Genomic DNA, 22,285 nt, shown 5'->3' on the forward strand with positions numbered 1-22,285 from the left:
ATTCCCTTCCGAGAGCCTCACTTGGAGTTGCGCAGAGAGCTGCGCGCGCACTTCGATCGAGATCGGCCAAGGGAGCGCCAACTTTGAAACGGTCAATGCGACTCCCGCGACCTGTTATCGATGCTGGTACGATACGGGGTTTGGACCGTACGCATTGTCAGAACAGCTGCCCTGTCTCTTCGCTAAGCTTCGGTTTGAGAGCGTCGGAAAGTTACCCTCTCTTCCGAGCGATTCGAGCTCCAGTCCGAATCGAATGAAGCTCGCTTCTCCGCGCGACCCCCGCCGTCAGACTCCACCCGCAGCTCGGTGGCTCTCGTTCGACCTCACTCACAGTCAGCGCATAGAACGCCGCGAACGGGTCGCACATGTGTTCGCCGACTCGATGACAGATGCTCAACAAGTCCATCAGAAGGTCGACTCGTGTCGAATACCCACTCGGACGAGGATCGAGGATTTCGGAATCGTCATAGGGAAACGGCTTCTACTTTTCCGGTTTGTATGAGCTTCGAGGCCAATCGGGATTTACAGCTCATCGATAAGGAATCCCTATTAGGATACGGCGATCGGAGTACTGCTTCGAGGCAGTCACGAGAAATTCGACCGCTCAGCATAGAGCAGCAGCCAGCGAACGTTTCCCGTATTTCCTAATTCGTTCCAGTTTCACAGAGAAGGACCGTAGGAGGGATGAATTGTGCAGAAATGTATGACGTCGTTTGATCAGGCGCAGGAGGTGCTGATTAAGGATTTTTTCTGCTCTCACAGACCGTTCGGTATGGACGAAGTCGGAAGAATGATGGGCCAACCTCGAGCTATGCCGCACGATCAGGGATTCAGCTTCTTCCCAAAATCCGCGCTCCCTCCATCAACGGTGCACGGGAAGCCCTCCTTGAACTTGGGGCGCTCAGTTCCGATATTTTGAATCGTATGACGTTCACAATGATCGATATAGCCAATAAATGAGTTCGAGCGGTGACGTAAGTGGCCGACAACGGAATAGCAGAGAGCATTCGAAAGGGCTCAGAAGCGTTCCGACAGATCGACGTTTCTGGTCGCGTTCCCGCTTTGTATTGTTTATACGTTGTATGTGCGACGAATACCCCGGCTGTCAGACGATGACTCGTCGTCACCGGGTCCAATGAATCGAGCAAGAGGCAACATCATTCGAGATTCATCGACAGGGCTCACGGATTATTGTAGTCGAGGATTGAAAGTAGCCGGCAGGCTTCTAGAGCGAATTAGAGTACGCTCATCGGCACAAGATTAGAAGAAGATTCCAACAATAGGTTCACAGCGGAAAAATATCTTTCTCAAACATCCGCCGCAGTATATCGACGAAAGTTTCATGTTTCTAGGCAGTGCAGTTTCTCAACAGGCTGTTGACAATCAAAATGTTCGACGACCTGGCCGACGTCAGACCGATACTGGCTTAGACAGGTTGTGGCTCCGTCTGGCTAGAGCTGTCGCCGCGAATTCTCTCAATTGAGCTACAGAGCCGGAAATCCATCAGGACTAGGGCATCATATTCCTTCTGCCTTAGCGAAGGAATATCAGGCAAAACTCAATGACTCATGGAACCGCCCCGAGAGCCGCACAAACTCCCACAGGAAAAGCGCTCCACTCTGGAAAATCAGTCACAGAAATTGCCACATCGAGACGAGTTCTTACCTCGTGCTTGACCGAATTTCCGGCTACAGCGAGTTATCGTTTTCAACGAAACGATTCAACATTTTGCGGTCGATGTTTGTCCGACGGTGCTAACAGAATTACAGAAACAGTGGCAGGTAGGCTGGCTGACTGGCAAGCAGCAGCAGCAGCGACGTCTGTCTGCTCTTGTACCACCACAATACGACGACGACTGCCGGAGAACACGACGACGACGACAACGTACCCACCACCACCACCAGCAGTCAAGAGCAGCAGCGGCGGAGAGAGCACAACACAACGACGCCGAAAGGGAAGAGAGCAGACAGAAAAACCGCCCCCAAAAACCGGCAGGTGGCGCTCCGAATCGCCCCCGCCTCCCGAGACTGCCAAGTGAACACATCTTGCTTGTATCATTGTTGGCAGAGCTCGTCGGTTGAGATTCTCGACGGAGAAGGAGTTCTGAGATCGTAGAATTCACATCGTATCTGGATCGCCCAGGGATTCTTTGATCGGGAGTGGGACCCGGGGGCATTCACACAGATAAGCTGGTAGACAGTCCCTGTGATTCCACGTAGATCGCGCCACGCTTTCACGCGTGCCTAAGGATGACGCCGAGGGACCGTATGCTTGAGTTCCTTATATGTCGCCTGGACAAACTCCGCGTTTTTCGTTGAGTTAGCTATGTGGGCTAAGTCAGCCCGCCGCGAGGGGAAAATTTGTGCTCGAGTTCCGGGTCTTCGGATCGATGAAAAATCTCATCGCTGTCGAGCAAAATTTAAATTTGAACTATGGGATTTCGTCCCCGCAACGGAGGTACTACTCTTCGCGACGCGACAGACATCATCCGAAATAAAGGTGTCGGTAGGGTGAGCACTTCATCGAAAGTGTAACAATGTCTGTTGGCGCGCTATGTTCCGAATAGAAAGAGAGTCTGTTCTTGAGTGTAGAGGGCGCTAAGGTAGCAGACGATGGAGAATGAAAACAGAGAGAGGAACATTCAGAGTCTGATGGCGGTAGATGACAGATCGTCTCCGTGAGTCAGCTGAATAAAGAGCCGTGGTTGAAGTCACAGAACCCTCCGACTACTCTGTGTTCAGTAGCCTAGAGAGAGAGCAGGAGAGCTTCTCACAAAAGGGATAATCAGAACTTCGACTGGCTTGGTGATAAAGAGGAAGCCGAAAGGATACTCCACTTCTCAACTTCCACGCCGGTGAGTTCTTCGATCTTCGATCTCCGGAGGCAATCGCCTCGACTACTTGCTCAGCCTAATCACACGATCAGTTTGAGAGAGAAGCCGGCCACTGTACTGAATCCATGAATCGGAGAAATCGAGCTTCGTTTCCCAAGAGATTACGAAATCCGCAGACATCTGGAGCAGCGGGCTCGTCCCGTAACCGTGCAAACCCACGACTGCAAATCCACGACCACCGCCGAGATCCGGAGAAGGTCTAACGGCGACAAGCAGAAGCAACCACACCATCAAATGTGGCCTGTACTCCAGGTGAGAAGAATTTCCATTTCGTCGCTTGAGGATCGGTTCTATACTGCTGAGTTGAGACGACGAACCCGATCACTCAGAATTAGCCTGAAGAATTCTTGCTTCTGCCTCTGAACGGGGTCTAGACAAAAGCACGCAAGGCTTGGGCGGGACCGCCCGGCAGACTCGATTGGTACTTCCCTGGCTCAGAAATCGAGTAGAGCGAAATCTTCTGCTGCGTGTGAGACTGGTTTCTTCCGAAAGTGTACCGACGAATCTGGAATCGGACGCTTCTTGGGCCATGTGGGCCACAGGCCAACGAGAGGATTCAATCCCCAGAATCCTCCCTTCCTCCCGCTCATCTGTCCAAACTTGGTCCATGACCTCCGATCCCCTCATATCCTTAATGTTAGAAGAGATGATTTCCACATCAATTTCATTGACGTCGAGAACGCAAAAGCGTGACTCTCGATTCCGGGAAGGATCAGCACCCGTCGATACATTGCATAGATGGGATAATTTACCAGTTGCACCTGCCTTCGCGGTCGGGAGTAAGTTTATTGACGGCCTAGGGCTCCTTGCTCTAAGAATCCGTGTCGGTGTGCCGAGATTCCTGGAGTAGCCCTGATAATCTGTCCGGGAGCCGCCGTCATGCTCCCCAAAGGCCAATTATTGCCGTAGAGACCTCTCTGACCGCCCGCTCTCTAGAACATGCTACAGAATGCCTTGATTAGTGAGTCTCGACTCTGCTCGACTTCAAGCGATTTCATCGCTTTCGAAGATATCTAAACGAGTCATCTCGCGCACGATTCATCTTTCCCGAGGTAGACTTGCTCCGCCATGGAGGATTTTTTTTGATGCAGTAGTAATCGGTTTATTTGGCAAGGTTTACAAAAACTTTTTTTTTATCACAGATGTTGACGCGAGAACTTTATTTCCTGGGAAATAGCATTAGTCGTGCGTGACTCTAACAACACATCTCATTTTCTAGTTGCGCTAAAATCTTCACCGATGATGGAGCTCGGTCCATCAATCAATGTCACTACAGAGGGTCGCAATGGCAGAGTCCTTGTCCTATGTCCAGCACCGACGGGTGGTCGAGTGGTTGGCGCGTTTGTCACTTCTCGTGCAAACGTGCGTTTCACTTCGTGAAATGCCGCAAAGACGCCGCTCGCGCGGGAGGCGGTGTGGGTTCCATCCCTGCTGCCGGAAAAATATGCAGGTACTCGGCCTTGATCCTCCTGGGTACATTTGCTCTATGGATCCGTCCTCGGAAGCAATGTGAATAACAGTACCCGGGACGTTAAACCTTGGCTGTGTGGATCAGCCCGAGAAAGTTTGTCCTATGCCTAGACGAGGATCTCACGCTACCGATTGAAGAAGATCATCGGATCTTCGGCAAGGCAAATCTCGTCTATTTCGAACATGATCGCGAGATTGCGGTTCGAGTGCGGAACTCGAAATTCATCGCTCCACCGGGTGGTTGGACAGACCGGACATACATCGCGTCCGACGGACAGGGCAGCTCAACGCCCGCCGCGTACGTGGCTTTGTAGGTCGGTTTTTTTTTCATTTCATTCCTTTTTTCGCTCGAATCTGTTTGGACAGTGTGAAAACCACCTGTGCTCATTGCAAACTCTTCATCCTCGTCATCGTCCTCCTCACTAGATTCCTCCCGGCCGCCTTCAGCTTGCACCTCCCGAACGTCTTCAAGCTCCTGGACTCCTCGGACGTCCTGAACTTCCGGCACTACCGGTGGCATGTCCCTCGGACTGGGACAAGCCACCCTTACATGTCTCGTTCCGCCACATCTGTAACACACACGTGCAGGGCAATTTCTTTCGAAATGCCCTACCTCCTTACATCCCCGGCACGACCGTCTTCTCGCGCTACACAACGACGATCCCGTCTCGTGCCTGTTATCTAGACAATCGGCGCACGCACTCATGATCGACTGATTCCCAACGCACCACACGTCGAAAAGACTGCTGCTTTGTTCGATTCGAGCGTTCAGATCTCTTTTCCGTTGGGGGTGTCTTCTTTCCACCGGTCTCAGCGTGCATCGCCCGCTCGCTCTGCCATCGCTACCTCCCAGTTGTCCTCAACTTGAACATCTCTTTTCCACTGTCTGCCCACACATTACCGCCTGTATATTTTCTCCTAGTTCATCATCTATTCCTAATTTCCCTTATGCTTTTTCTGTCTAACCATCTACTTCGTATATTTGCCTCGGGAATGTACTGTTCGCTCCGGCCGAACTCTTGCTTCACCCCCTATTCGTCGTCCTTGAGCGTCTCTCCCCGTCAACGGTGTAGCCTCAACTTTCTGGTGATTTCGAGCCCGTTCGCTCTTCGATTCCGGCGCGCCGTCTTTTCTAGAGTCGTCACTTGATTCCTCTGTAACCGTCAGTCTTGTTTTTCTGATCTTCGGTTCCGTCTCCTCTTCTTGGATCGACATGTTCAGACCCTCGAAATGTTGTGACAATTCGTCGACTCGAATGTCCTCTTGCTCACATAGCTCGCTGTTCTTCTCCGACTCCGATGCCTCCGAACGTTGAATATTTTCTGGAATGCTAACGGAATTATCATCGCCAGGCGGAGACTCCCCGTCACTTACATCCCCGTACACTCTATACCAGAGGTCGGCAACCTTCCTTAGTTCGCGTACCCCCGGAGCACCGATTCTCTCCGCGCGGACCCCCTGAGTTTATCCATCATAATGTGTCCATATCAGGCTCATTGTTCTGGAGATCTTCTGGGGACCTCTTCGGTGAAGTTCTGGGCAACTCCCGTTGACCTCTCCTTGACCCATTGGAGGTCCTCCGGTACCTTTTTGACAAGGTTCGCGCCGAACTCGCGGTATATTATTTGGAAGCTCCGCGGACATTGCGCTCGAGCTCTGGGGATGCTTGGCTCGAATTTCGATGACTCTGCCTTTCGATCGCAGCCCGAGGATCTGCCTCCTTACAAAGTTGCGGAGTCTATCAGGGACCGCGAAATTTCGCCCGACAGAGGTGTGTGGGAGCCTCACGCGGGCCGACGGGAGTAAGTCCGCGAGCCCCATGGGGGTCTATTGGAGGGGGTCCGCGGGGGTCCGCGAGCTCAATGGGGGTCTATGGTTCTATCATCCCGGCCTCCGCCATCTGATCTAATATTTCCTTCAAGGCCTCTCTTTCCGTCATTGACAACCGGAATGGCTTGCATCGAACCGGCGCGCTTCCGGGGAGTTCATTATTCGTGAACTCCGTCCACTTAGTCCGACCTAACTCCGCCATGGTTGTCGCGATTACCATCCGATACTTGTTAAGTAACTCCAGTAACAAAAATTTGAATTTACCCGGTACCGCTTCGTTGATCGTTACTTCCTCCAACTTGAGACTTCGCCTCTTAAAGTCCGCTGTACCACTCCCAACTAGTCCCTCGCGAGTGACATCATAAAATTCGTCGCGCTTATCTGAGACCCTCTGCCCGCGCGCAATGACCGTACCTGGTTTTAGACTCACCGTTTCGTTCTTGTGATTTATCACCGGAACCCTTAACGCCATCTCTTTAACCATCAATAGTACATCAACTGCCGATCCGCTGCATATGCTTATGATGCCATCCTCCATATCCGCCACTTTAGTATCCACCATGCCTATCGACCTTGGCTGGATTTTAACGTTCTCTCTCACCCTAAGTTCTACTTTCGTTGCTTCCTTCCGATCCTCCTCCTTCTCGACCCTCCCCTCCGTTCTGACCGTCCTCTCCGACTACTCGTCACACATCTCTAGATCCTACACCTCCGACATCCATCTTACACCTCCGACATCCATCTTACACCTCCGACATCCATCTTACACCTCCGACATCCATCTTACACCTCCGACATCCGTCTTACACCTCAATCGTCAGACGTCCATCTACACCACCGTGTGACCACGACACACGCTACCGATTGAAGAACTTCATCGGATCTTCGGCAAGGCGAATCTCTTCTATTTCGAACATGATCGCAAGTTTGCGGTTCGAGTGCAGAACTCGAAATTCATCGCTCCACCGGATGGTTGGACAGACCGGACATACATCGCGTCCGACGGACAGGACAGCTCAACGCCCGCCGCGTACGTGGCTTTGAAGGTCGGTTTTTCTTAATTTCATTCCTTCTTTCGCTCGAATCTGTTTGGACAGTGCGAATACCACGTATGCTCATTGCAAACTCTTTTTGGAGCACCTTGCTTATGCTTCGGAGCGAGCCTCACGTCTGTCTGCTTACTTCCTCGGATTCCATTCACTACCGTGTAGATTGACACCTGCCACGGACTGCGCGTGGCTGTTCTCTCGAAACATAAGGAGATTTTTGTAATGTAGTGAAACCTGACTTAGGGTCCACTCGCGTAACGGGTCCACCTGAGCTATCGGTCCACTTTTGTCTGGCACCGATTCTTTCAGACTGTGTTGATTCGAACGCGTAAGGGGTCGGACGGAAGGTGGTCCCATTAGACAGGTTTCACTGTATCATTTTTTCGTTGCTTTAGCTTGATTGGTCATTCCGGGGGAGTAATTATTTTCGGTTCGGTATCCTTCCGGATCGCGTCGCGCGATCATTGCGTTGTAGCTCGATCCGGTAGCAAGGCGATCAGTTTGGACTTGCGACTGGTTCCTCCTTTGGTGAGAGTTGGTTGTTTTTGGGTTGCGTTCCCGCGATAGATTAGAGCTGTAGGTGCGAGAGCAAGAGCTCTACCGACTTGTGTGGTTCTTGGAGAAGCCGTCCGAACCCACCGGCAAGAATGAACAGATGTCTTATCTACTCGTTGAGCTCGACTTCGCTGTATCTGGCTGTGGCGGAAAATTAGATGAATGATCTTGATCATAGTTTGCTTGAGGCCGGTGCGCGCGAATTCTACAGGCGCTGGGAGTTGTATTGAAGACTTGTCCTCGTTCACGGTTGCTGATCGTGGATTCAGCTGCCTGACCCCATGTTAGGGTACTGCGGAGACTACGGCTGCGGATTAAGAAGTATGATTCTAAGAGCACTCTGCTTATGCTTTGGCGCGAGCCTCACGTCTGTCTGCTTGCTCGGGTGGATGTGATCTACTACGTACCACGCACATGGACATCCGCCTCAGGTCACGCTAGGCGCCTCATTAGAAACAGGAAACGATTCACGTAGCAGCATGAAGCATCGACATGAACGGTTTTTAAGAGATTGCCTGCGATATCGTCCATGGCGCGTTCTTCTGGATCTTCATCGTTAGTTAAGCTTATCTGATCTCTTTCAGAGCCGTGGAGCCTTCGAGGACGCCGGAATTCGTCAACGCCGACCACCAACGAGCGGCCATAAGTCAGGGCATTAACTGTCACATACGAACAATTCGTATGGTGATCGAGTCGGGGAAGCCAGCTAATTGATTGAAATGTGTATATAAGTACTAGTATTGCATGATTCCTATCCCCCTGTATGTATATATATATTTATTTATCTTAATACATATTTTAATACATAAAAGCGCTATGTCTGCCGGACACCGGACCACTTTTTAGCGCTCTCCACCTCCGAACAGACCCCAAATTTTCCCGATCGATGCGCAATCACTCCAGTGAGGTCGAGATATACTTTTCTAACTGCTTAATCGCATGTTTTCCGTGAAATTCACGTGTTTGTGCAGCTTCGCAATCGGAACCTGTATCAAGGAAGGAGCCCCTACTCCATTCGTTTCAGCGTTCAGCGAGCGTGTCGAGCGGCGTATGCCGGGGGCACGTGCCGAGGGGCTGCGGCTCTGAGAAGAGGTGCCCGGAATGCCGTGAGGTGCCCATGATCCCGTGAAAAAAAAATTCGTCCGCTTCGTTCGGAAGCGTCACCCCGCGCTAAGAAAGTACGCCACAACGTTGGCCGGTTTCGTCAGGCTCCGGCTCTCTGCGCTTGGATTTGGAACCATGCCCGGTTATGAAGCGCAGTCAGACCTTTTTCCACTCCGAGACTTGACAAATAATCTTCACGAGAATGAGCCCCTCCCAACACCCCTTATTCACGATAATTATAATTATGTAGTCCAGACTCAAAGAGGAACAAGATGTCTATTGCTTGCATACCCTTCCCCTTGGACAACGAAAAGCAACACTTGATTTTCCTTAGGCTGTGGGGGCGCGAGGCGCCCTCACGGCTTGTGGAGTAGAAATTTGCGCCACAGAGAGGGTTTTGCGGAACAGAGAGAAAGAAGAAAGATAACAACATTGCAAGTTGCAACTCATCAGGCCGGTCGCTCCCGACGACCGGAAAACTCGAAAGGGATTTTGTTCACTCAAACCCTCCGTGTCACACCCTCTCTGGAGCCCATCTGTGAACCGAACTTCAGTGTATTCATTCATAGTAGTTTTTGAGGGGTCGATCCGTGACATTAACTTCCCGACCATGCTCATTGTCGGACATGTGGCATGTGGCGGACAGCGCCCGCACGGGTAGCATAGTCAGTAGCTGGAAACGACGAAGTACAATAAATCACTTCCAGTCTAGACGCCGACGTATTCGGTCGTATTCTCTTCAGTGGTTAAACACTACAGGACACACCATTCATCTGTGTTTCTCACTCTGACCAAGGAAGCGGCCGGAGAGTATGGCTTACATTGAGTTTTCTGGTTAAACCGCTCCGGTTTGACCATCTACTAGGAAGAGCACGGATTCTCATGTGACATCTCTTTCCAGCTGTTGCGAATTTGCGAACTACCCCCGAACTTCACCCAAAGTAATAGACGCTTGGTTCTCTGAGTTTTGTATTAGCTACTCGAGTTACAGTCGGAGCTGAACCCTGAGCGTGGTGTCGTCACCACGTCGTGTTCGCATGTGTTTTTAGCCGCCGCGCAGCCGCGCCACCCGAAGATGCCGCGAGGTGCGGATGCCCGACGTTCTCGTCCTCAGCTCCGGCGATAACCCGGCTCTCTCTTTATTAGATATTCTCATAATAAAACTGAACCATAAACTTTTTCGCCACACTCCCGGCCAAATTCCTGCCGATCCTGTGAATTAGTAATAACTGCCAGGGACATCCTGGTACACTTCGTTGAACACATCTCATAAACGCGACATTGATACAGATGGAGAGGAATTTGAGAAGAAGCGAGACCGGAACTGAAACAACCAGTGCGCGGAAGATGACTCGGACTCGGAGGCCGAGCCTCGGAAACCGTTTGAAAATGGATATGTGCGATGTGCGCGGCCTGTTTCTCCATTGGTCCAACCATTCTCTCTCAAGTCAAATCTCTTGCTTTCGATCCCGCTTCTCGTCATTCGTGCCGGTCTCTGTGAAGCCATCGGACGTACTCCAACGCTATCATGCCAAATTGTGAGTTTGATCGAAGCCCTTTGGGCCTGTTTGTGCGATCCGCGCTCATGTGCGAGGAGTTCAGGGGGGCACCCTTCGGGGAAGTCCGCGCAGCGGCCCGCCTGGTCTGGGATCGCATGACCTTCGACGAACGTCAGCCCTACGTAAGCTGCCGACAGGGTGCTCGCGCCAGAGGAACCAGGGACCCCGTGCCCCCCCCCCCCCCCCATCGACGCTGCTCTCCTCGCCAGAGTTCTGCAGATGCGCAGATGCCGCCGCGACTCCTCGCTCGAAACCCCCGACCCAGCGAGCCCAGTTGCCCAAGCCCGAAGCTTGCATCTGGCGGCCCTGCGTCGCCACGAAGCCGCCGTCCGCCGGATCCAATCCGGTCCCTCCACCTCGCCTGAAGCCACCGTCCGCCGGATCCAGTCCGAAACGTCTGCCGAAGCAGCGGAAGCCGCGGTCCTCGAAAATACGTTCCTCACCGCGCACGACCTTCGCTAGGAAATCCTGGCCGATAAGAATGTCCACCCCGAGTCCCGACGGGCTGGTAACGCCGTCCGCCAACGGTTTGAGTCCGAAAGACTCCCTCAGAACTGGGAATTCTCCTCTCGCTATCTCCGGTATACCGACTAGACTCAGAAGGACTGTATCCCGGTCACCGAACTTGCTCTGAAGACGCAAGTGATATACATCGTAAGCCCTGTATTCTGATACCTCGCCGCCGATCGTTATCATGGCTAAATTCTCGCGACCCGATGCCCTGAGGGCTCGTGGCCGGATGCCCGACGTTCTCGCCCTCAGCTCCGGCGATAACCCGGCTCACTCTTTATTAGATATTCTCATAATTAAACTGAACCATAAACTTGTTCGCCACACCAGCTCGCGAAACTTCCGAAGTCGATCGTCGGACTCCTCTCCTTCATTCTCGGTGTCAGCGTCACCGCCGTTCTTGCGCAAGGTGGACGAAAATCACGACTGATTTGAGTGCCGTCAATGAAATATAACAGCGTTCAATCACCTATTCTGAATTCATTAAGGCATCCCAAACTATTCACTAACTGTTGCCGATGATTCACAGCTTTCAGCGGAGGAGCGTCGCAGAACGCGGCTGAGACGGCCGGAATGTAAGTGCGGTCCTCCCCGAGGATGTTTCTTGAATTCCCGTTCCCTCTGTGATCATAGACTATGACTCATCATTGAGCTATTTTTCCCATCGCTCGTTGTGAGACGTTTCTCATATTTCAGCCCTCCCGGTCTATCATCCCCGCTGCGGGGCCCGCATATGTGATGGCATATCTTCTTCGCCCGCAGGTGAGCTGAGTCGCCGTATTATTCGACATTATGGTCAGGTGAGCTCGTGATGAGACAGAGGATGAGATGTCACCTTGCTTCGACTAGTTCGATCGCTATCTGACTCCTTGCTTCCGAGATTTTATTGAGTTGGAAGGCAGAAGAGGGGAGGGAGGTCCTATTATTCCCCTCATTCTGTGGAGCACGACGAGTCAGCAATTGTTGGTCCGCTCCAGATGAAAGGATAGTTCTAGCTGAAGTCCTCCTCACTCAATATGATGACGACGTAATTAAGCCGAGCAGAAATAGAGGGAGTTCGATTCTAGTATGCGGAATGGATTATTCACTTCATGCCAGGCTGGACAGGTTCGAATTACTAAGCTACCCTCCGATAGCTCAGTGAAGGTCTGTTCTAGATTTCGAGGATGTTCGAGGGGGGATATCCAACAATATTCGAGACCTTACCGCAAATCCCGAGATCTGTGGCGTGACAGTGAAGTGAAATCAGAGCCTTTTGTGAAATCGTTGCCTTGTCGATCGGTATCGGGAGAAGTCATGTCCATGTCGAGAGCTGGAGTCGTTGTGAAAAGCCGTAATCTAATGTCCGGGCGGTCTGATCAGAGAGCTGTTTCCGATTTGAGCTCGATATTCTCCCTTGGTTCCGATCTCGCTTCCAGCCTAATCTCATGCATAATGATTTAGGAGTCGACTCGAGTTCGCAAACAGTTCCGAAATTTGGGTATCAACCCCTGGAATCGATACCCAAACCTGGGGTGGGAGGTTTTGAATATCCCTCTTTTCTCAGCAGATGCAAAAATCTAGTCTAGATCCTAAAATGAATCCAACCCTCAGAGGCCCAAAAAGGATCGAGGTGGCAAGAATAGGCCCAAAGCAAGTGGCAATGCACCGCCGAAATCCTAAGGAATGCCACCAGCCGATCAAGCCGATATGGCGCTACCGTAGAAGAGGCCTCCGAAGAACTGGAGGACTCGGACACGGAGAAGCTGAAAATAAAATCAATATTGCATCCCTTAACATGAATGGTTCTAAATCTAGTATGGCTAAGTGGATCTCACTGGAGAATGATGTGCTCATTGATCTTAACGTGGACATAATGCTTCTATGTGAAACACGACTAATGAACAATGAGAAAGCACCAACTATCCAAGGCTATAACCTATAACATAGTCCACAGCAAGCGTAGAGGTGCCAGCGGCAAAAACTCGAACGGAGGCGTGGCTATTCTCTATCGAGAGAACTATGAGGTAGACTGGCACCACGAAGGGATTGACTTTATTGCACAGGCTGTATGGATCGGCAAGCGTAGATGGGTATTCATATCTTTCTACGTGAAGCATGGAACTGATAGAGAGAACAAAACTTTTCTCAAGACCCTTGCCTCAAAAATCAAACAGACATGCACTCCGACGGACTGTCTCGTCCTAGGCGGAGACGCAAACGCCCACATACTGAGTCTAGCTGCGAAATCAAACAGGAGGGGCCAACTTCTAGAAGAGTTCGCTGTAGAAAATGGACTCACTATACTTAACATGACAGACCGATGCGAAGGCCGATACACAAGGGAAAAGTCAGCGATCGACTACTTCCTGATGAATAGCATAGCATTGAGTCATGTCGAGAAAACGACCGTCGATGAGGATAGGCTGATAGCCATGAGCGATCACAACCTCATAAGTCTGAGGTGCCGTGCAGCACGGAGAACTCCCCAACTAACGAAGCGACGCGTCACCAAAGTTCAACCACAGCTGGCTGCACAAAATGCCGAGAAGCAACTAGCGGACCGGCTCGATACCATGCCCAGGACATGTGGTTAGGAGTGCAATCCAGGTCGCAAAAGCGGCGATCAAACCAGCCAGCGATGCTGAAAAGCGGATTTACACCGAAGCTCTGTTGATGAGGCTTCTCTAGAAATTCGAATGTCTCGAGTGCAATACATACATAGATCACGTCGCGAAATCTAGTCGCATCAGCATCGACCTCGATATTATTTCGAAGAGCCTCCAGTCACTCGTGGAGAAGAGCTACATTGAGCGTCGACGGACATCGTATCATTACTTGGCTTGAAAAGTCCCCTCATCCATCAACCCGCGACTTTGTCGAGCTCCGATATTAGAGGGTACTTTAATGAACGCAATCTTGAGAAGAAGGGTACCGTGATCTCCTTGTCAGGAAAAGTCCGCGGTTCCGACTTAAGAGGCTCAGGAAAGCGAGCTCCAACGAGTCGTCCGTGTGATTTGCTCGATCGTCTGCCCATCGATGCTCGCGCATCCGTCAAAATGCTGAGAGAGAACCACGCATTGTTCAGTTTGGCGACAGATCGGAGTATTGAACTTGATATCGATATTTCCCCTTCAAATCATCACCCAACCATGGATATCAGGTGGATGTCGCGGTGATTGTACATGTATTCGAAACACTCATCTTCGTGCGCGGGCGCTCACATTCAGCTCAATGATCCTCCGCAGTATCCGAAGCGGTGGAAGCTCTCCGGATTGATATGATGTGCAGTAGCTCTGCAGGCCCAACTTATTTTAGATTCCATATTCCTTCGTATCAAATTAAGCTGCTCGTGATTGTTGACAGATTGCCAATTTTCTCATTACGTACCGAATAATTGAAAAAATAAATCAATGCCAATAAACCCTCTCATACTTGAGAGATTCAGGAACATTCGGATTTTCTCTCGATAGATTGTAGGAAGAGATTAATTGGGATCGAAGCCGGCTGAAATCATTCCTCCAATGTCAGAGCCATCGAGAGCTCGTTTGATGATTCCCTCGAACGGCGGCGGCGGACGGTGGTTAGAGAATTCCAATGTCTCAAGCTCAGAACCGCAGATCCGCAGTTAGCGCTCTGGAGCAAGATACTCGTGTTTATTATCCTGAAACGGCTCCCAGTCAGACGCGTGTCACTTCTTGTAGGATCCCTGAACTCGCCACCTGCCATAGGTGAGAGAACAGAGCCCCCGAACAAGAGAGCGATCCGGCACAGGATACGGAGATGAGCGGAGCTGTCCTCTGTGAATTGCGATCTTATGCACCTTCCGATCTCATGCTTGCTGTAAGACTCACAAGTAAACATTCTTCTTTGAAAATGACAATCACCTGGTTTGACATGCTTTTCTGAAAGTTTCCGAGCCCCGGTGCAACCCCGAGTCGTTTTTCTCTGCTGTCCTGCATTTCCTACCCCTTCTCTGCAGGCTCCGAAATCCGGAAAAAAAACTATTTTCATCGAAATCCGGGATATTTTGCTCGGATATCAGTGGGAATGGGTCTTTCCGGGCTTCGGAACCGGAACCTGGGAAAAAAACATTTCCATCAAAAATGCGTTTTGCGCAGCGGTGACCTCGACGCATCCATTTGAGATCCTGATCGGTATTCAGAGGTTCATGAAGAGGGGAAAGGGGTGCTGCGTAGGCGCTGAGAAAGGCGCTGGCGCTGGGCTAGTGCAAGGCTATGTTACATGGAGGTGTCGTGGCTTTCCTCTTCAGCTGACGAGAGGGAATTTCCTCGGTGGCTGGAGGATGCCGTGATCCGGCCAGAATCTCCGTCAGTCCGTGGTCTCATCCTCGAGTCTATCGCATTCACTCACCGCATAAATGACTCAGGAACAGCGAAACGCTCCGAGTCGCTTTCGAACGAGAGCGACTACAACAGCAGTGACGATCATCGACGGATCTTGCCGTGAAGGTGGGGCAAAGATAGATCATATATATTATTTTATCATGGATATCATCATTCGGAATTTATGAGATCTATGGACCGACGAACCTAAGGAATTTTATTTGGGGTTCAACCAAGGCGCTTGGAAGAAGAATCTCGCAGCGGATCCTTGCAGTGCAACCGAAGTCAGAAAGAGGATTGCGTGGTTGCGGGTTGCTTGTGCAGGCATTCCCATCATTGCGGACCGCCATCCGAGCCAGGTACCGACTACTCTCAGTGATTGGGTACCACCCTAGCACGATATCATAGTGGAGTCAAAAGTCAACTTCATAGAGCTCTTATTTCGGGTCAAGCTTAATGCGAGACTAATGACCTAAAAACAGAGATTATCTGGGCCTCGTATCTATGCTTGCAGTTCTCGCTGCTGTGAGCTCTCTTGGAGACTACGATCCGCGAGGCAGCTCGGATGAGATCGAGGGACATCTTCGAGGACGCTCCACCTCGATGAACTTCGGGTTCCTCCACAGTCGAGTTTCCGAGAGGACACTCGCATGACGGACTCGTACTTATATCTACAGCTCGACAACACCTGCGAACATCGTTTCGGGGGCGGTCGGGCGAACGGTAGAATCGGCGGGAAGCCGGAGGGAGGAAGCTCGACCTACAGGGAATGCAGTATGAGGGGACCAGTGTAGATTTCAGCCGTCCGCTCTTCTCTGAGCAATCAGGGATGTGATTCCCGCGGGGGTTCTAGAAGCGTAGAGATATCCCACAATTCGCCGAATGAACTCGACTGGGGTTTCCAAACGCCCCCGTCTCGCTCGTAAAGGCATGTTCTCTTAACATGATATGTAGCCTTCATCTCATTTTCCATGTCTCTCGAGAAGCTTGGAATTCCGCTCATATTTCAGGTCTGGATCCTGCTTCACACGCCAACCGCGTAAGTTCTCGACCCTATTGGTAGATTTTTTCCCTCAAATGATGATTCCAGCTGCGAGTCATCATTGGCAAGCGTGAATAAAATCTTTTTCGGGACGAACCATGCCCCTCCGCGTGAAACAGTACGATAGGCGGATCGCTCTCAGAAATCGGGTCAATTTCATCAAGTCATAGTTGCGCTCTACCCGGTTTCAGCGGAACAATGCAATTATGAGAGAAGCTCCAATAGCCAAGGCAGCATGGAACATCTCGGAGTTCGACACTGTCGGACATAGATTTTCCGCCCAAGTTTGAATTCAAGTGCCTGCTGTTGTTCCACGAACAGTGCCGGCGAACCTAGACACAAACACATTCAAAACACTCAGACACACGGAGAACCGAGCCCTAGTCGTGGTATCGAGCTGAGCGCCGCCGGAGCACGGCCCTGCGTCGGGTGAACGTATTGGTTATACGCCTATAAGATCCGCACTCGCAGAGCACAACCCAAGATATCTGTGGTAAGCTGTCCCCCCTCCGGAGGTCGCGGGAGCTCCGTGAAGGATGGAGCCCGCGCGGGTGGAGCTGTCAGCTGTGCCCTCACCAGCTGTTTTCAAGCTCCCGATTCCCGAGCCATCTCCCGGGGAAATCGAGCGCTGATTTTTTCGTCCATAAATAAATTCTCAAGCCCGCCACCTCGGGGCCGGACAGTATCTTCCGATGAATTCCCTGCTCCTGACTCATTTCTCTCCGCGGGATGACTCACGGAGGAGCGCCGGTGAGCCCAGGCAGAAATTATCAGATGTGTTCCGTTCGTTGATGGAGACTAAGCAGAAGCTTGATAACGATATCTCGCTTGGTCACTGTCTTCGATGCAGAGAGGGAGAGCCTCCTTATTCGACCACAGCTCAAGCATGGCATTTTAATGTCTCTTATCTGTAGTTCCACGGATTGATTTCCTCCATCGAAGTCTCTCTTCGAACTTGACGGCAGAGTTCCAGAACCTCCCAGAACTCGAGGGCTCTCGAGCGTCTCGAGTCTCGAGAGAGGCGACCCTCGTTCTCGGACTCTCGCTCGGAACCGACTCATTCTAGATCCTGTATGGGTACGCCTGAGGAATAGAGATCGAATGGGAGATCCACCAGGCTCGAGCTTTCAATTACCGCCGAGAAATCACGTTTCGTCTGTTTGAATGGCGCTTCCGATGCGGACAGTGACTGAAGTGCATGGTGTCTGAGCATTAAAGCATTGCGTCGAAACCAATAGCCGGCTAGAGGTGGTTCCGATTAAGTCTTGAGGTCGGGGAGCTCCCGGTCCATGCAATAATAACTTTCAATTGAGATAATGGCCAACTGATTGAGTCGGCTTGTCATATCTGAATCGTTGCGTACAGTACACCGGTATCAGCTCCCCTGCCGTCTGTGGGACCCATCGCTCTCCTCCTTTGCAGAATCTTATGTCCGACTGCTCGTTCCCCGTAATGAGGGCTTTCATTGCCCTATAGATCTACGATGGGAGCCGTGTGCTGTTCCGAATCGACAGATGCTGTCAGCGAAGTCTCATTCTTCCACCTAGGCTCCAGAGGTGGGTTGGGATACTGAGAAATATCGGAAATCGGATACGATCAATCAATAACATTCCGGCTCCGCTGCCCACCTGTGACTGCTCCCTTTTCCCTAGTGCAACATAGGGGATCTCAGACGAAGATCTCCGATTTGCCAGACTACATGCTCCTGAAAATTTTCTCACATCTGGACTTCTTAGATCTATGTATCGCAGGACTGTAAGTACAGCACAGATGAGCTTCCCTCTGTGAGGATGATCAGCCAACTCGGCATGAGCCGCTGTGGAGCTCAAAGATGTGGAACTGTCGATTCTAAAAGCTGCGTTCTATATTTTCAGTGTATGTCGGAGATGGTATTCCCTGAGTCGCGATTACACGCTACATAAGCAAGTGGACCTGAGCTCCTTGGAGCTGACGCCAAAGCAACTCGAGTTGCTTCTGCATGTCGAAACCATGCCCTCAGTCGAGAAACTCACAGTGTTCGGTAACCACGGCTGTCTTTGGTTGAAGAATATCTCCCCGAGAGCGTTGGCAAAAATCAGCAAACGCTGCCCGAGGCTTAGGTGAGCCGTCGATTTCGATCAAATAATTCCTCCTTGCCGGAGCTTTCGACATGTAACCTGTACCGCGAGTCAATCAGCCGATCATCTCAGGCACATACATAGTGGTTCTCGTCTACAGATGCTTGAAGATTGAGAATTTCTCATTCCGGTCATCTTCGAAAGATAAATGCGTCCGTCTCATTGACTTCCCATCGACGCTTGAGATTTTATCCCTAAGGGGTTCCATCATAGGTAAGCTTCATGATTACCTAGAAATTCGTGTTCGACATCAAAGCTGTCCTGAGACGAGTTCGAGCTCGAGCCTGTGTGTCTTACTCAGGGCGCTGCGCTTTCTTCAAAATGAAACCCGAGCATGTCACGGCTCTGGACCAACTCAGAGTCCTCGATATCGGTAGATGCTTCTTTGTGGCCGATGCCGAGGTCAAGCCTTTCCCAAGGCTGCCACAGCTGAAGGAACTTTATTTGGAGGCAAGTTTTCTAGGTCGAGATATCCTCACGGTGATCAGTTGAGCTGATATCGGGTTCCGAGAGGAGAGCCCACATGAGGCTCGGGAACCTATCATTTATCCTTGATTTTAATGCTTCTCAGGGATGTCCTTTCATCGATACACAGCAATATCTCACCGACCTTCTGACCAAATGTTCCCAACTGACTCTGCTCGATGTGGAGGGTACCTACATAGTGGATCATGCATTCACGATGATCGCCCGGCACTGTAATTTTCTGAGGTGAGTGGACCATCGCATGAGAAAGGTACCTGATGTGTTTTCGGATCCTGGTTCACAGTTGGTTCCGAACACTGGATATTGTTCATGCATGGGTAGTCTTCCTGGAGACCGAGAGTTTGATGCAGATCTACGATCGAGAAACACCTCTTCAGGTACCTATTCATCGGCTGTACATCTCTTAATGACGCTGTGGTCCTGTCGCTTCCTGAGGGTAGCTTCGCCAATCTTGCATCTTTGTGTATTATCCAAGTGAGTAGAACTCCGTAAAATCAGAGTCTCTCCGCCCGGAGCGCTCGCGGGAGAGGAACCCTGAATTATCTTTTTTCTAGACCGCAGTCACTGACGACGGTCTTGCCCACTTGGTCCAAATCCTCCCGTCCCTCATGAATGTCAGGTGCGACAAGCGATATCTCTCAGGTAAGACGGTTCTCCGGGAAGCCCGGATTTTCGGAATGTTTGGATCATGCTTCAGTGAGACAAACCACCCCGAAACGAATTTTCCCTAAGCACGCTCCGGTACACAGCCCTCCTTTCAGGTCACGGCATCAGTAATATACAGGACCGCTATAGCCGAATCCGCATTGAGATATCTTCTCTAAATTTGCACTCTGCCTCGTTTCGTCATGAGGGCTGCGGTCATTTCTCCATGGTCAAGCCCTGATGTCTACGCCATGCTCTGGAGAATTGACGAATGTGGAGCTACCGTGACTCTTGAAGTTCTATCCTTAAATCCCTCGCGGAAGTTTTTTACTAGAACTGCATATCAACTGTGTAAGCAAGACATTTTGAAAGACTGCATTTTGAAGGAGAACCCAGATGACAGAGGAGATATTTTCCCGCACAAAGAGTCGAAAAGTCAGAAAAAGGCAGAGAATGGCCTCCTCAACGATCTCGCGCCCCTACAAGATAGTAGAGGGATATCAATGGCAAGGCTCGTTCGAGACTCAGAGAGTCGGAGATCTCCGACCATCCGTTTTCCAAATGAACCATCCAAGCCGTTAGCGAATTTCCCCGTGCCTAGGAAATGTGTTTGAATTCTTCTCAGGCTTCTGGAAGAGAAAATACATGGGGACCCTGTCCGTGGATTTGAATTCACTGTGATAATCTCAGCGATGAGAGGCTTTATGAGCGATGTGAAATAAAGATTCGATACAGCCGATATCGATCCGGATTGCATTTCACCAAGGCTGCGGGACTAGGGAGGCTTTGAATTTTGAGGAATCCTTTGAAGGGCATCACATTAAACATTCCGAGATCGACCCGGGAAATCATTCTCTGCTTCCTCTTCTTGTGTGTATGTGATGTGGAATACTCAACTCGAGAACTCGAGTTCATTCTCCAGGATTGGGCCAAGACGTACTTGATATCGTAACGAGGATCTGCTGAGTGAGAGATAGTTGATGAGCCTTCTCAACCTCGGAACACCAAGAATGCAACAGATCAATACTGCGATAACCATATCAGGGGCGGATCCAGGAGTCCTCCAAGGGGAGGGGGGGGCGAGTCAATGCATCGAGCCAGGGGCGGATTGATATCTGGGTCCTGCTAAAACACGGGGAGTATAGTGAGTCGGAAGTCTCGAGGAAGTCTCCGCCCGCCCCCTCCTGGATCCGCCACTGAACCGTGTCGTGCTGCCCTCGAATGCGGAGCTCCGATATCACCCATAGCAGTCTGCCGCTCCGCTAATCCAACGGCTCCGAAGCCATCAGAGCTGTCAGGCTATCGCACGGAGTCGTTTGCGTAGTGTCAATGACGTGAAAAAGAGAGCCAGATGTCACAAAGGATGATTGAGAGTTGCCGAAGTTTACGCAGCTTCCTCGATTCACTTTGTGAGCACCGCGTAAGGCTGAGGGATACTTAGGATACTCCGGTTGCGATGAATAGAAAAACCTCACGCGGATCTCGGATTTCCTGGATACCGAATCGATGATTGCCGTAGTCTCATCAGAAGGAGGCATCGCACGTACCAGGAATCCTCTTCGGAAGGGAATTCTTCACGAGAGACGTTCGCTATGAGTGGAATTTTTGTATAATTTGCCGTTTGGCATGGCCGATCACAGGCTCACAAAAGTCCGCGTCGGAACCTTCTGCCCTCTTTCTTCGCTCAGGAGAAGAAGAAGAAGCCTCTGCGTCACAGAACACAGAACCTTCCCCCTCTCGATTCATCACCAATAGCCAATAGCGAATCGCGCACAAGAATTTTTCCTTGCGCGCGGGTCTCGCGAACGGAACAGTCATCGGAGCGCAGTCCCTTGCAGGCGCATCTAGGGCATACGGGTGCGTGGTACGGCCTTCCGCCCCGGAAGCCCCTCATCCGGGGCGCGATATCCGATTACATCGAGCGATCAAAGTGGATGAACCATAGGAATTCCGCACGTCACGGCTGAAAATCAAAGATACAAATCACAAACGGAGGCGCCGTACCCTAATTCCGCTTTTTGCTTGATAGAGATGGTCCGCCACATGAGCTGACCTATGCGCGGAGAGCTGTCCCTGCGGCTCCGGGATATCCAAGACAATCCAATCCCCGTCGTGGGTTGATGAGTCACGGGCGGAAAAAACCCGAGCCGAGCTCGATAGTGCGGAAAGGTATAGGTCTAACATTTGACTTAGCCGGGTCAATGTTGATTCTCTCGCAGAATAGCCGCGGAGGATAGGTGAATGAAAGGGAACTTCAATCGAAAGACACCATTGCCACTCCCGATCGTTTGCTGAAATTGCGTGACTCGGTACTTTATGAGAGCGGACCGCCTCTTTTCATTAAAATCGTGGTTCTTTATCGAGCATATAAAGCTTGCGCGGGGACGCTACTCGTCACTTTCAGAAACGCACCGTATCATCATGAAGGCCTGCGTCATTGTCCTGCTTTCTGTCGTGTCGTTCGCTCTTGCGGCACCGAAACCTGAGGACATCAAGAAGTGTTTCATGGACTTGAAAATCAGCGACGCTGGTGAGGCCAAATTCACGGAGATCATGAAACCAATCACGATGGGAGAGAAACCGTCCACGGAAGTGTTCAAAGAGAAAATGGCTGAAGCCAAAAAAGCTCTCGAAGCAACTGATCCAGGAAAAAGCGGTCCTCTCGAAGAATGCTTGGTGAAGCTGTCGCCCAACATGTGA

The 22,285-nt window shown here is 51.0% G+C and overlaps 2 protein-coding genes across 2 annotated transcripts; both read left to right on the plus strand.

Annotated features, from left to right (window-relative positions):
• Nucleotides 1-12,856: 12,856 nt before the first annotated feature.
• LOC108863993 (uncharacterized) lies at nucleotides 12,857-13,546 on the plus strand. Its single transcript, XM_018638813.1, has one exon. The coding sequence runs from the start codon at nucleotides 12,857-12,859 to the stop codon at nucleotides 13,544-13,546; it is 690 nt and encodes a 229-aa protein (XP_018494329.1).
• Nucleotides 13,547-16,723: 3,177 nt separating this feature from the next.
• Nucleotides 16,724-22,285, plus strand: LOC100898929 (F-box/LRR-repeat protein 12). The gene is made up of 10 exons (XM_018638814.1): nucleotides 16,724-16,830; nucleotides 17,760-17,893; nucleotides 17,990-18,092; nucleotides 18,212-18,436; nucleotides 18,555-18,667; nucleotides 18,756-18,904; nucleotides 19,026-19,165; nucleotides 19,318-19,414; nucleotides 19,495-19,582; nucleotides 21,990-22,285. Exons 2-10 carry the CDS (start codon nucleotides 17,821-17,823, stop codon nucleotides 22,283-22,285), a joined length of 1,284 nt encoding a protein of 427 aa, XP_018494330.1. The 5' UTR covers nucleotides 16,724-16,830; nucleotides 17,760-17,820.

The sequence above is a fragment of the Galendromus occidentalis genome, unplaced genomic scaffold, assembly GCF_000255335.2.
Source record: "Galendromus occidentalis unplaced genomic scaffold, Mocc_1.1 scf7180000077183, whole genome shotgun sequence".
Lineage (NCBI taxonomy): Eukaryota > Metazoa > Arthropoda > Arachnida > Mesostigmata > Phytoseiidae > Galendromus > Galendromus occidentalis.